Source organism: Phalangium opilio, unplaced genomic scaffold (assembly GCF_054372755.1).
Source record: "Phalangium opilio isolate 3A_F unplaced genomic scaffold, DU_Popi_V2 ptg000041l_1, whole genome shotgun sequence".
Classification (NCBI taxonomy): domain Eukaryota; kingdom Metazoa; phylum Arthropoda; class Arachnida; order Opiliones; family Phalangiidae; genus Phalangium; species Phalangium opilio.
This window is the reverse complement of record NW_028324165.1, coordinates 8437896-8450596: the sequence shown is the minus strand read 5'-3', so window position 1 is coordinate 8450596 and position 12701 is coordinate 8437896. Positions and strand designations below refer to the sequence as shown.

General features: G+C 29.7%; 2 protein-coding genes across 9 annotated transcripts in view; both read left to right on the top strand.

The window, feature by feature from the left end:
- unc-13-4A (BAI1 associated protein 3) overlaps window positions 1-8286 on the top strand; it is a 171291-nt gene extending 163005 nt beyond the window's left edge. For 7 of the 8 annotated variants that reach the window (XM_089835626.1, XM_089835624.1, XM_089835623.1 and 4 more), the window contains 11 exons: window positions 407-530; window positions 1100-1168; window positions 1554-1946; window positions 2306-2374; window positions 2467-2613; window positions 2761-2877; window positions 3342-3507; window positions 3573-3611; window positions 4734-4857; window positions 5245-5438; window positions 5513-8286. In XM_089835626.1, coding sequence (XP_089691752.1) covers window positions 407-530; window positions 1100-1168; window positions 1554-1946; window positions 2306-2374; window positions 2467-2613; window positions 2761-2877; window positions 3342-3507; window positions 3573-3611; window positions 4734-4857; window positions 5245-5438; window positions 5513-5628 — 1558 coding nt within the window. In that variant the 3' untranslated portion in view covers window positions 5629-8286. The remainder of the gene's footprint in view (window positions 1-406; window positions 531-1099; window positions 1169-1553; window positions 1947-2305; window positions 2375-2466; window positions 2614-2760; window positions 2878-3341; window positions 3508-3572; window positions 3612-4733; window positions 4858-5244; window positions 5439-5512) is intronic. The other variant, XM_089835621.1, reaches the window with a different exon arrangement.
- Window positions 8287-8344: 58 nt separating this feature from the next.
- Window positions 8345-12463, top strand: UQCR-C2 (Ubiquinol-cytochrome c reductase core protein 2). The gene is made up of 10 exons (XM_089835627.1): window positions 8345-8473; window positions 8730-8966; window positions 9042-9106; window positions 9238-9294; window positions 9364-9586; window positions 9652-9866; window positions 10449-10587; window positions 10669-10826; window positions 10903-11056; window positions 12183-12463. Exons 1-10 carry the CDS (start codon window positions 8429-8431, stop codon window positions 12264-12266), a joined length of 1377 nt encoding a protein of 458 aa, XP_089691753.1. The 5' UTR covers window positions 8345-8428; the 3' UTR covers window positions 12267-12463.
- Window positions 12464-12701: the final 238 nt, after the last annotated feature.

Below are 12701 nucleotides of genomic sequence, written 5' to 3'. Positions count from 1 at the left end.
CCCTACAACACGTAACGAACAGTTTAAATTATCTTATTGGCTCGCTTAAACTACGTTTTGATGACGTTGCTGAAGGGGACGGCGTAAAATACGTAATTCCTTTTTACCTCTGTCGCTATGACCCGTCCGCCTCTTCTTTCATACCCCACCCCCGTCCAGTGGAAGGGGGCCCGGGACTTTGACGTGCCCAGATTACTCTGTTCTCCATTCCTACTTCTAAAATTAAATCTATCCTGCCCCTGTATAGTAACGAATTAACGGTACGCGATAGATCAGCTCGAGGAAATTAATTAACGATTAGCATTAATTTGAGAATAATCGAGGGAGACGTTAAAAATTAGGCTCGGTATTTTTCTGGTATTTCAAGGTCACTCAGCTTAATGAATTTCTTCCCAATTTCTTTCAGGGAACGCAAGCAAATGGCACTTAAAAATTATCATTTATGGTTTTCGGATGTGGTCAATCAGTGGTTTGTTATGGCCAAAGTCAAATGCAGACAGAGAATTCAGAAAGCGTTAGAGTTGGATAAGGTAAGACCAAGATTAAAATTTTTTTTAATTAATTGCCAAATATTTAACAAATCACTTTTAAACTAACTTTTTATTGCATGACACGCTAAACTAATACCATACTTTTGCTTTTAATAACATGACTTATCGCAAACCTATGGAATGTTTATAGAAAGTAAGAACACTATTTCTTTATAAATATATTTATTTAAAACTGTACTAATACTAACAATTTGAAAAAGAGTACTAAAGATTCTAGTAGACCTTTTTCAAAAGGGGGAGGGGCGCATTATCGTCTGCTTGATAATATTTGGGTTAAGACCTAGCATTGATTGGGTGTATTTTTACACAAAGACGTTAGATAGGGCTTCAACGTTACCAGTCCACCTAATTTGGATGGTCCGTATTGGTATTGTTTGAAGCCATATTTTAATTAAATACGTCTTTGTTCATCCGTCTTAAGACAACAAGTTGGTCAACACACCAGACTCTATTTTGACCCCCCCCCTTCCTACTTTTGAAAAAGGGTCTATTGATTTACTCTTGGTTTGAACAAAAAGGTTTTAAAATATCATTTCCTCGGAACTTAGTTTCAGTTTTTGGACTCGTATGTCAAACACAGCACTTCGGCTGTCGATACCACAACCTGTTTCGTTCAGGTAATCTCCTACCTCATTTTTAAAATAGGACTTGTTTGCATTAGGCTTAACCAGGAATACATACAGCTACTAGGAATAATTGTGTTATCACAAATATCCATGATAATTTCTATGTGGGTTTTGTGGGCCGGGCTTGGAAACTTACTATCCGTGACGCCTATTAATAATTCTGATGGCGTCTTTATTACTGTGATTTCATTGGCTGTTAGCCATGCGAGTTCCTAATCGTTTAACGAGATAGATTATTCGTCATACATAATGATTAGTCTATAGCTCTTCCCACAAAAAATCTGCCTAGATACGTTGAATGAAAATCGCACGTACACAATGATTCCTAGTAGCTGTATGCATTCCGGGCTTATCATAACGATCCTCTCTTATAAAGATCAAAGAATTTTGGCGCCAACTTGCTTGGCCAGATCCGGTTGGTTCGTTCGGTTTCGTCATGAAAATAGTCGAGGCAATTTGCGACGGTGCCATGTACTACGCTAACATATCACATCAACACTTAATCCAAGAGGGTTACTATGACAATGTGGGTCAATTTGATGTCACGGAACAGCTCTGCATTACGGTGAACAATATCGAACACGTAAGACGTTCCTTGACCCCGTTGGGTGAACAGTTGAACTTGGATTCGGTGGTCGAAGCGGTAGAACAGGCGGAGGGTCAACGAGGAGGTGACCAATGCCGGTCGGCTCTGTATGGACTTATACATAGCGCCGAAGAAGATGTAATTAATAAGATCTTGTCTATAGTTGGTGGAGCCGTTGAGAAGGTAAGCCTTATTTGAAACATTCTCAAATGAAACATGAAAGGTTTCGAACAAGTCTAGAGTATAAGGCTCTAAAATGTTAATAAACATTAACAAACATTTGCGTTAAGTTTTAAACAATTTTCATGTTGCCAATATTAGGCCTAAAGATCCTATATGAATTTTGACTTATGCTCTCATTGGCCAAAGTTTCAGCCAACAAAAGAAGGGAACGCGAATGGTGTAATCGTTTTGCCAAGGCCTTAGCGAAATCAGTTATCTGTTTTTTAACTTTTTCAGCAACCCGATTTGTTTGAACTCGTTAAGCCTAATTGATGGAAATATTTGTTAATTAATGATGTTATTCTTTGTTCTATTTTTAGATGAGACCGGACATCAAAAAGTTCATTTTCCACTTGGCGTGGGCGCCTGAAAAGCTTGACGCAGATAATGTAAGTTTTCGCCACTTCTTCATTTTATTTATTAACAATAACAAATGTCGTTAAGCCTACTTTGGTCTAAATACACACATTGTCTATTTCAGGCTATTGGGCCATTAATGGATTATTTAGACACGAATCTTAAACTTTTGTACAACAATATGTTGAGGACAAACTTTGACCGAGTATTGGAAGCCATCTGGGTTATAGTGTTGCAAGAAATTACCATCACAGCGCGAAGTAACATAGGGGTAAGTTTTTTTATTTAATGTTATATTATTTATACTGAATTTCAAAGTTGAAGGAGATGGGAAAAGAAAGGTTATTTAAATTCGAAATTGAACTTTATATAAAACAAAAACTTCCTTGTTTGTTTTGTATTATTATTCAAACCATAGAAAGAACGGCAACTTTTCTTTTTGCGTTTGGCGACGGCTCTCAGCATTTTAATCGAATTTTTCCATGCCAGTGGCAAAGGCCTATCCCTTCAAACTCTACAGAATCCTTTATACCACGTAAGTTAGTCTTGGTTTGGCCTATTTTGGTCTATTTATCTTTCTTTATAGTGTATTATTATCTTGAATTGTTTAGCTACTATTTTATCATTATGAATATTTTGTATACAGGCCTAGAACTGTTATGTCAATTGAAGTTTGTTTAAATAGACAGAGTGACCTTTGACCTATAATAACTCAGGCTTATTTTGTTCCTTTTCCTATTATGTTTTACTTTAAATCGTCTGCTCCTATTTTATCGTTGTGGGTATTTAGTAACGCGGTTTATTCAATTGAACTGAACCATAAATATGATGACCTTTGACCTCAAGTATCTCCTCCTATAACAGACCTTTAAAATTTCTTCAATTAAATAATAATTATAGAAATTATTGCTCACCTTTTGAGATGAAGGCGTACTTAAAATTAATAATTAAATACTAATGAAATGTGATTAGATTAAAATCTTGACTATTTAATTGAAGGATGTGGAACACTTACTGAAACTTCACAAATCCGACACAATTCATTTGGTGGAGTTGTATTGCCTTCAAAGGATAGAAGAACAGGAAAAAATAGAAAAATCTGAATTTGGATTCTTAAATGTTAAAGTCTTTTACAATGCCGCCGCGGATAGTCTATGCGTAGATGGTAAGCCTACAAAATATATTTTTATTTTTATGTAATCTATAAATCTGATTAAAATATTACTTTAGTTATCAATGCTAGGGATTTAATCCCATTGGATCCAAATGGTAAGCTTTATTTATTTTATTTTTATTTATTTATTATCATTTATTTTATTTTTATTTGTTTTTGTTTATTTTATTTTTATTTGTTTTTGTTTATTTTATTTTTACTTGTTTTTGTTTATTTTATTTTTACTTGTTTTTGTTTATTTTATTTTTACTTGTTTTTGTTTATTTTATTTTTACTTGTTTTTGTTTATTTTATTTTTATTTGTTTTTGTTTATTTTATTTTTATTTGTTTTTGTTTATTTTATTTTTATTTGTTTTTGTTTATTTTATTTTTATTTGTTTTTGTTTATTTTATTTTTATTTGTTTTTGTTTATTTTATTTTTATTTGTTTTTGTTTATTTTATTTTATTTTTATTTATTTGTTTATTTTATTTTTATTTATTTGTTTATTTTATTTTTATTTATTTGTTTATTTTATTTTTATTTATTTGTTTTTATTTTATTTTTATTCATTTGTTTTTATTTTATTTTTATTCATTTGTTTTTATTTTATTTTTATTCATTTGTTTTTATTTTATTTTTATTCATTTGTTTTTATTTTATTTTTATTCATTTGTTTTTATTTTATTTTTATTCATTTGTTTTTATTTTATTTTTATTCATTTGTTTTTATTTTATTTTTATTCATTTGTTTTTATTTTATTTTTATTCATTTGTTTTTATTTTATTTTTATTCATTTGTTTTTATTTTATTTTTATTCATTTGTTTTTATTTTATTTTTATTCATTTGTTTTTATTTTATTTTTATTCATTTGTTTTTATTTTATTTTTATTCATTTGTTTTTATTTTATTTTTATTCATTTGTTTTTATTTTATTTTTATTCATTTGTTTTTATTTTATTTTTATTCATTTGTTTTTATTTTATTTTTATTCATTTGTTTTTATTTTATTTTATTTTTATTTATTTGTTTTTATTTTATTTTATTTTTATTTATTTGTTTTTATTTTATTTTATTTTTATTTATTTGTTTTTATTTTATTTTATTTTTATTTTATTTGTTTTTATTTTATTTTATTTTTATTTTATTTATTTTATATTATTTTTACTTTACATATTTCTTTATTTATTTTAATCACATTTTTAATTATGAAAATAATTATTATTTTAATGAAGGTTTTAGCGATCCATTTGTAATTATCGAGCTTTTACCACGGCATATATTTCCCGATACTCCTCAACAAAAAACTAAAATTCAAAAGAAAACCCTCTTTCCTATGTTTGACGAGTCTTTCGAATTGTAAGTTGATTTCTATTATATTTTAATTCCGCACCGAACATTGATGTTCAGCAGGAACAACATTTCTACAGGGGCTACGGGATTTAACATGGGGTAGCTTACGCCTAAATGTTGGCTATCTAGTTAAACACTAATGTTCAGCAGAAACAACATTTCTACAGGGGCTATGGAATTTAACATGGGGTAGCTTACGCCTAAATGCTGGCTATGCAGATATACATTGATGTTTGGCAGGAACAACATTTCTACAGGGGCTATGGGATTTAACATGAGATAGCTTGCCCCTAAATGTCGGCTATGCCTATGAACATATTTTTTCAGCAAAAACAACATTTTAATGGTTTATTCACGTTGTTTTTGACATAGAAAATATATTTTTGCTTATAGTCCAGTAGCTGCTGATCTTTTAAAGAAGGACAGCGCCATTTTATGTTTCACTGTCATGGATCATGACGTCATGACCCGCAATGATTTTGAAGGGGAAGCCTTTATTTCGTTAAATAACATTCCCGGTATGAACGGAGAATCCCAAAGAGACGCCAAAATTCGAGAACTTATTTTACAAAGGCCCAAAGAAAGGAGTAAGTTTGAAACTTTTCTTATTATTTTTAAATGTCCAAGGCTTAAGATTGTTTGTCTAAATAAATAATCCCAGTTCATGGTAATGTCTCATATCAAAAACTAGACGAAATTCTGGCTGCGCTAGAAGTTAGAATCTGGGACAAAGAAGCCCAAGAATTTCTTAAACAGCATCGGAATCGGCACACTTAATTATAATTAAAATTAAAATTAAATTTGACTCTTAATACGCGCACTAGGCCCGGCTACCGGTGATACCAGAAATTAGGCTTAACAATTCAGAATTTTAACAAAAATTAGGCTTAACCATTTTATAAGGTTATTTCGTTTGTTTTAATTATAATATTAATAATTTATCTTGATTATTTAATTATTTTAATGAAAATTAATTAGCTCTACATTATTTTTAAACCTATAATAAGATTGAAGTATCTTAGAAATAATTATTTTCGCAAATTTTAAGTTAAAATCGTTAAGCCTAAATTTGAAAATTGAACTTGCTGTTACTTTTGGCGCGAAATTACATCACTTTTGATTGGATGCTTAACCTAACAGTACTTAATTAAGGGCTAATATTGCGAATTTTCCTAATATAATAGGCGTAATATTAAACTGGAAGGAAATTAATTTTAATTTACTTAAATTAAATTAAATTTTTCGGGACATGGGGATTTCAAAGCTTGACAGGAAAGAAAATATTTACAATTTTTTCTTGTTATTCGTAATTTACATCAAACAAATACAAGGCACTTTTTCAAATATTCCATCCCTCAAAACTATACCTCTAATTACGTCATTGTGATAATAAATAATATAAAAAAAGAAAGAAAGTTTGAACCTTTCTTTTTGATTCCATTAAATAACGGTTAACTTAACATATCTTCCTAAAACTATGATAATATGACTTTTTTTAATTTTTTTACTATAGTTTAGTCATTTGTTTTTTAAATGGAGTAGCGAAGAAGTTGTTTTTAAACGTTTTTTTTAACCCTAAATTAGGCCTAAATTCAAAAATAAAGTCCGACAACTGCATAAACCGAATTCAAACTATTTTTACTAAGCCTAATTTCAAGCTTTACTTCGTCTTTTAAGGGAGTAAAAGGCGGGAATTGTTAAGGTAAATAGCGCCATCTGTTCCCTGGTGTGGGAATTATTTAATATATAAAACAATATCAGTCTTTATGCTCCCTACGTCTATTTTAAACCAAAGTGTTAAGCCTTGCCAAGTTCCTAAGCCTACTTTAGGCCTAATCCACCTTATTCCCTTTCGTCGGAAGTTAGGCTTAGCTCGGGATTCATGGGGGTGAGTAGCGGGAAGAAATTGGTCTGTCGTCCGCTACAGTACATATTTTTGGCTTATGTAGCAGACGACAGACCAATTTCTTCCCGCTACTCACCCCCATGAATCCCGAGCTAAGCCTAACTTCCGGCGAAAGGGAATAAGGTGGATTTAAACCATTAAAAAACCGAAATAAAAATAACTTTCACCTCTCCATTTAAAATCTATAAAAAAACAACGTTGAATTTATCCTGTACTATAAAACAAACTTTAAAATAATTAACATAAAACAACCTAGCTTAGAAATATAGTTAATTTTTGCGAGAAGTTAAATCAAAATAATTAATCATAAATATAATATATAGGGTTTGTTTTTGACGCTAAGCCTTAGCTTGTTAGTTAACAGTTACAGTTCGCGATTTCGTGTGTTTTCAAAATAAATTAAGGAAAGTAAACAAAAAAATAACAAACTTGTCCAGCTTTTTCAAAACACATTTAATATGCACGTTTTTATATTACCAAAAACCTAAAAAAAATTAAACATAAAGAACTATTTATTACATAAAAAAGGCATATATATTTACTCGTGGCAAATTTACATATCTCTACACATATATTAAGAGAAATATTAAAACCATAATTATTTACTTCTAAAAGGTTTAAAAAAAAAGGATATTAAAAATAATAATATTTACTGCACGGGGCAAAAGTTTGTATAAATGTCAGATTTATATTCAATTAATGTAAGTTTAATACAGTTAATGGCAATTTTAATTTAGTTTTAATTTAAATTTCAGCCATTTTTTCGCCGTTTTTAATGTTAGGCTTTACGTAATTTTAAAGGAAAAGCCAGGCAACATAACATTATACCTTGAAAAGAACGGCGTTATTCTAAATATAGATGGAATTAAATATTAGCTTTTGTGGCGTCTGCTAAACCGAACCTCTTACTCCTAAAGGATTGGTTGAAGAGGTATGGATGTGGTAGTGGTAAGAGGTTCTGGCTAGCAGACGGAATAAGAGATAATTTTCTTTTAATATTTAATTCCTTTTATATTTAAGGTATAATGTTATGTTACCTGAACTTTACCTTTAAGTTGTTTTTACCCCTTAATAATTGGGGATTTTTTAAAAAGGTCTCATTAAATTTATTCGAATTAAAAAATAGACTTTTATTACGGTATAAGTCGAGACCAAGAACCAAACATATCAGATTGGAAAATTAAAAATGTCCCTAACGTTTTGAACTTTTCACCCCCCTTGCGTCCTAATGTACATATCAAAAAGAAAAGAAAAACCATGAAAATGCCACTTAAATCAACCACAAGTTTCACTACTGCAACAATCCTTTTTTATTAAATATAAGCTTTGCACCGTTGTAAAATTATAAAACAAATTAACAATATATTATCATGTAAATAAATGAACAAAATAATAATTATAATAATAATTCGGTTTGTCATTAATTATGTAACAATTGCACTGGAAATTGTAATAAAAACGTTATATTTAATATTTGTTTTATTTATTTTATTTATTTATTTATTTGAAACCACGTTATTAACATTTCCCGCCAAAAAGAAGCGTTGGTTCTGAACTGAAACTTGCCCCAGAAGCGTCGGTTCTGAACTGGAATCTAGTACAGATTTGAACCGAATCACTAGCGACCTCTAGAAGTCGTGTTTATCATTCCACTTTGGTGACCTTCTGAAAATGGCTGGAAAGGTTATTGGATCAGCTTTCGGTGGATTTCTGGGCGTAAGTAATTAAATTTTATTGTATTTAATTATAATACTTAAGTTATATGGTCCGGTAAACGTATTTTTCAAGTAACTTCCCCAAAATTTAACCTAAAACGACTGAGAACTTGATTTAAAACTATGTATTGCTAAGCCTTGGCCATGATTATATAGGGTCAACCGCGGACCGCCACCTTTCTTAATTAATTAAAACATGTAACCTAATAAAAATAATAATTAACTTAGTGAATTATAATTGTAATTGCGTAAAATAGAGTCGCAGCTATGCTGCTCAAGCTGCTACAGCCGCTAAAAAATCCGCGTCTTCGGAGGGTATCTCGTTCCCTAAACAAGAAGCTAAGGTTACTACCCTTCCAAATGGTTTAATTGTTGCTTCAATTGAAAATTACTCCCCAATTACGCGTATCGGAGTTTTCGTAAAAGCTGGACCTCGTTATGAACAAGGAGATCAATTAGGAGCATCCCATGCTATCAGAAATGCAGCAGGAAATGTTAGTTTATCACTTAATTACAGATTAAACCTTAAAATATTAATTCATTTAATAAACTCTTAACTTAATCATTAGGGTACCCAAAATGCTACCATCTTTGGTATTACACGTCATTTGGAATATGTTGGATCAAATTTGAGGTAATTTACTAGAACTTATAGGGTAATGGCAGCCTTCTGCCTTTGACTGTATTAAGCTCTATGGGGAAATAACATGGGGTGCCATTAGTCTATAATTAATTGTAATTAAAGTATAATTTGTTGAATTTTAGTGCTTCAGCTACTAGAGAGAATATCTCTTATGAATTAGAGTGTAATAGAGATAACACGTAAGATAATTAATTAACATAATTAATTGTTAATTAATTACTTAAAATTTAATAAAATTACATTTTTAGCGCTGATGGAATAAAATTTTTATCGGAAGTTGCCACAAAAGCTGTTTTTAATCCTTGGGAACTGTCTTCCGTTAAACAAAGAATGGTTTATGAACTCGCTGATTTGCAAATGAACCCAACTGCAGTTGTCCTCGAAGCTTTACACAAAGCAGCTTATCGCGGAGGACTCAGTAACTCTCTCTATTCTCCTGATTACATGGTTGGAAAGCACAGCCAAAACTTTGTAATTAAAAAAACCTTTAAGTTTGATTGTTTAACGAGTTTCTAAGTTTTTCTCATTATTATTAGTTGCAAAACTATGTTGCTCAGAACTTTGGAGCAAATCGTACAGCAATTGTTGGACTGGGAATTGAACACGGACTTTTACTTGATCACGTTAATAAGAGAATTACATTGGATAGCGCAACAGGATCGGAGGGAGTTAGTAAATTCCAAGGAGGGGAAGTTTTTATCAATGCAGGAACTGCTTCATCATATGCAGCCATTGCTGCTGAAGGTGCTGGGTAGGTTTTCTACTTAATTACTTCCTTAATTAGTAATTACTTGGTAATTAGTAATATCTTGGTAATTAGTAATTTCTTGGTAATTAGTAATTTCTTGGTAATTAGTAATTTCTTGGTAATTAGTAATTTCTTGGTAATTAGTAATTTCTTGGTAATTAGTAATATCTTGGTAATTAAATTTCTTGATAATTAAATTTCTTGATAATTAGTAATTTCTTGATAATTAGTAATTTCTTGATAATTAGTAATTTCTTGATAATTAGTAATTTCTTGATAATTAGTAATTTCTTGGTAATTTTAATTAGTAATTACTTGGTCATTTTAATTAGTAATTACTTGGTAATTAGTAATTTCTTGGTAATTTTAATTAGTAATTACTTGGTAATTAGTAATTACAGATAATTAAAACATTTTTAAAGTTTAAAAATACTAAGGATGTCTTGGCTTTGAGTTCATTAATTAATTAGTAATTAATTACAGATAATTAAAACTTTTTTTAGGCTTAAAAATACTAAGGATGTCTTGGCTTTGAGTTCATTAATTATTAATTAATTAATTACGGATAATTAAAACTTTTTTTAGGCTTAAAAATACTAAGGATGTCTTAGCTTTGAGTCTTTTGCAACAAATCTTGGGTACTGGTCCCAGAATTAATTACAGTGATGGTTCTGTGACGAAATTAGGAGCAGCGGCTTTGAAAGCGACAAGTGAACCTTTTGCTGTACGTTTTCTAATTTTCTTCAATAATGTAATTAAATCTTAGAGCTAATTAATTAGTTAGTTGTTAATTATTTAACGCCAGGTTTCCAGTATCAATGTAAACTACTCTGACAGTGGATTATTTGGACTCTTTGTTGCCGGAAACCCAAAAGACATGACTTCTATTGTTAAGTCAGTTGTCAAGGCAATGAGAGATGTAGCAAAGACATCTCCATCAGCTCAGGATTTATCCATTGCTAAGTAATGATTGATTAGTTAATGGCTTTTAATTAAGAGTAAACTAATTAAGTTAATTTGGGGTGTTTTTGTTGTTTAGGCAAAAATTGAAGGCGGCAGTTCAGATCAATTTGGAGTCGCAGTCCAACCTTCTTGAGGATTTAGGAAGCCAATTATTGGCAACTGGAGCCATGCATTCTCCCGCTGATTTAGTCAGTGCTATTGATGCTATTACAGCCCAGGATGTTGCTACTGTAAGCTATTTTTTTTCTTGCCATATTTGTTTGGGCCTAATTTTTGCATTAGTCACATAATTATTCCTGTAATTAGGCCTAATTTCTCTATTATTCCTGTAATTAGGCCTAATTTCTCTATTATTCCTGTAATTAGGCCTAATTTCTCTATTATTCCTGTAATTAGGCCTAATTTTTCTATTATTCCTGTAATTAGGCCTAATTTTTCTATTATTCCTGTAATTAGGCCTAATTTTTCTATTATTCCTGTAATTAGGCCTATTTTTTCTATTATTCCTGTAATTAGGCCTAATTTTTCTATTATTCCTGTAATTAGGCCTAATTTTTCTATTATTCCTGTAATTAGGCCTAATTTTTCTATTATTCCTGTAATTAGGCCTAATTTCTCTATTATTCCTGTAATTAGGCCTAATTTTTCTATTATTCCTGTAATTAGGCCTAATTTTTCTATTATTCCTGTAATTAGGCCTATTTTTTCTATTATTCCTGTAATTAGGCCTATTTTTTCTATTATTCCTGTAATTAGGCCTAATTTTTCTATTATTCCTGTAATTAGGCCTAATTTTTCTATTATTCCTGTAATTAGGCCTAATTTTTCTATTATTCCTGTAATTAGGCCTAATTTTTCTATTATTCCTGTAATTAGGCCTAATTTTTCTATTATTCCTGTAATTAGGCCTAATTTTTCTATTATTCCTGTAATTAGGCCTAATTTAATATTAGTCATATAATTAGGCCTAATTTTCTACTATTTATATAATTTAGGCCTATTTTTGACCTAGTCATATAATTAGGCCTAATTTTCTACTATTTATATAAATTAGGCCAATTTTTCTATTATTTATATAAATTAGGCCTAATTTTATATTATTTGTATAATTTAAACCTAATTTTATATTATTTATATAATTTAAACCTAATTTTATATTATTTATATAATTTAGGCCTAATTTTATATTATTTATATAATTTAGGCCTAATTTTATATTATTTATATAATTTATATAATTTAGGACTAGTTTTATATTATTTATATAATTTAGGCCTAATTTTCTACTATTTATATAATTTAGGCCTAATTTTACAGCATAATTTATTTAGTGACCTTAGTTTATTTCAATTTTAGGCTGCGGCAAAGGTTGTTAAGGGTAAAGCTGCTATGGCTGCCTATGGTCAACTGCAAAATATGCCACACTTAGAAGAGCTTTAAGAATATTTGTAGTATGAAATGAAATGAAAGGTAAATTAAATTATACATAAAGAAAAAATTTACGTTCGTGTTATTCAATCAAAAATTAATAGATTGTGTAGAATAATTAATTTAATTCTACCGGAAAGAGAAATTATAAATTGAAAAATGATTATTTCATTTTGTTGTGAATAATAAAACAATTTTCCGATACAGTATACTTTGTTAATTTTTTCTCCTACTATTCTTAATACTCCTTGGTTAAATAAAAACCAATATAAACCCTTAAATCAAACCACGTGATAAGATAATTTAGCTGACGACGCAATTGTAATGGAGGCGACCGGTTCCTCAACTTCATCGGCAAGGTAACTAAATTAAATCTTTATTATCTTTTCATTGTTTGAAATTAATGAAGCGTGTTACGAGTTATAATTTAAATCTTTTGTTATATTA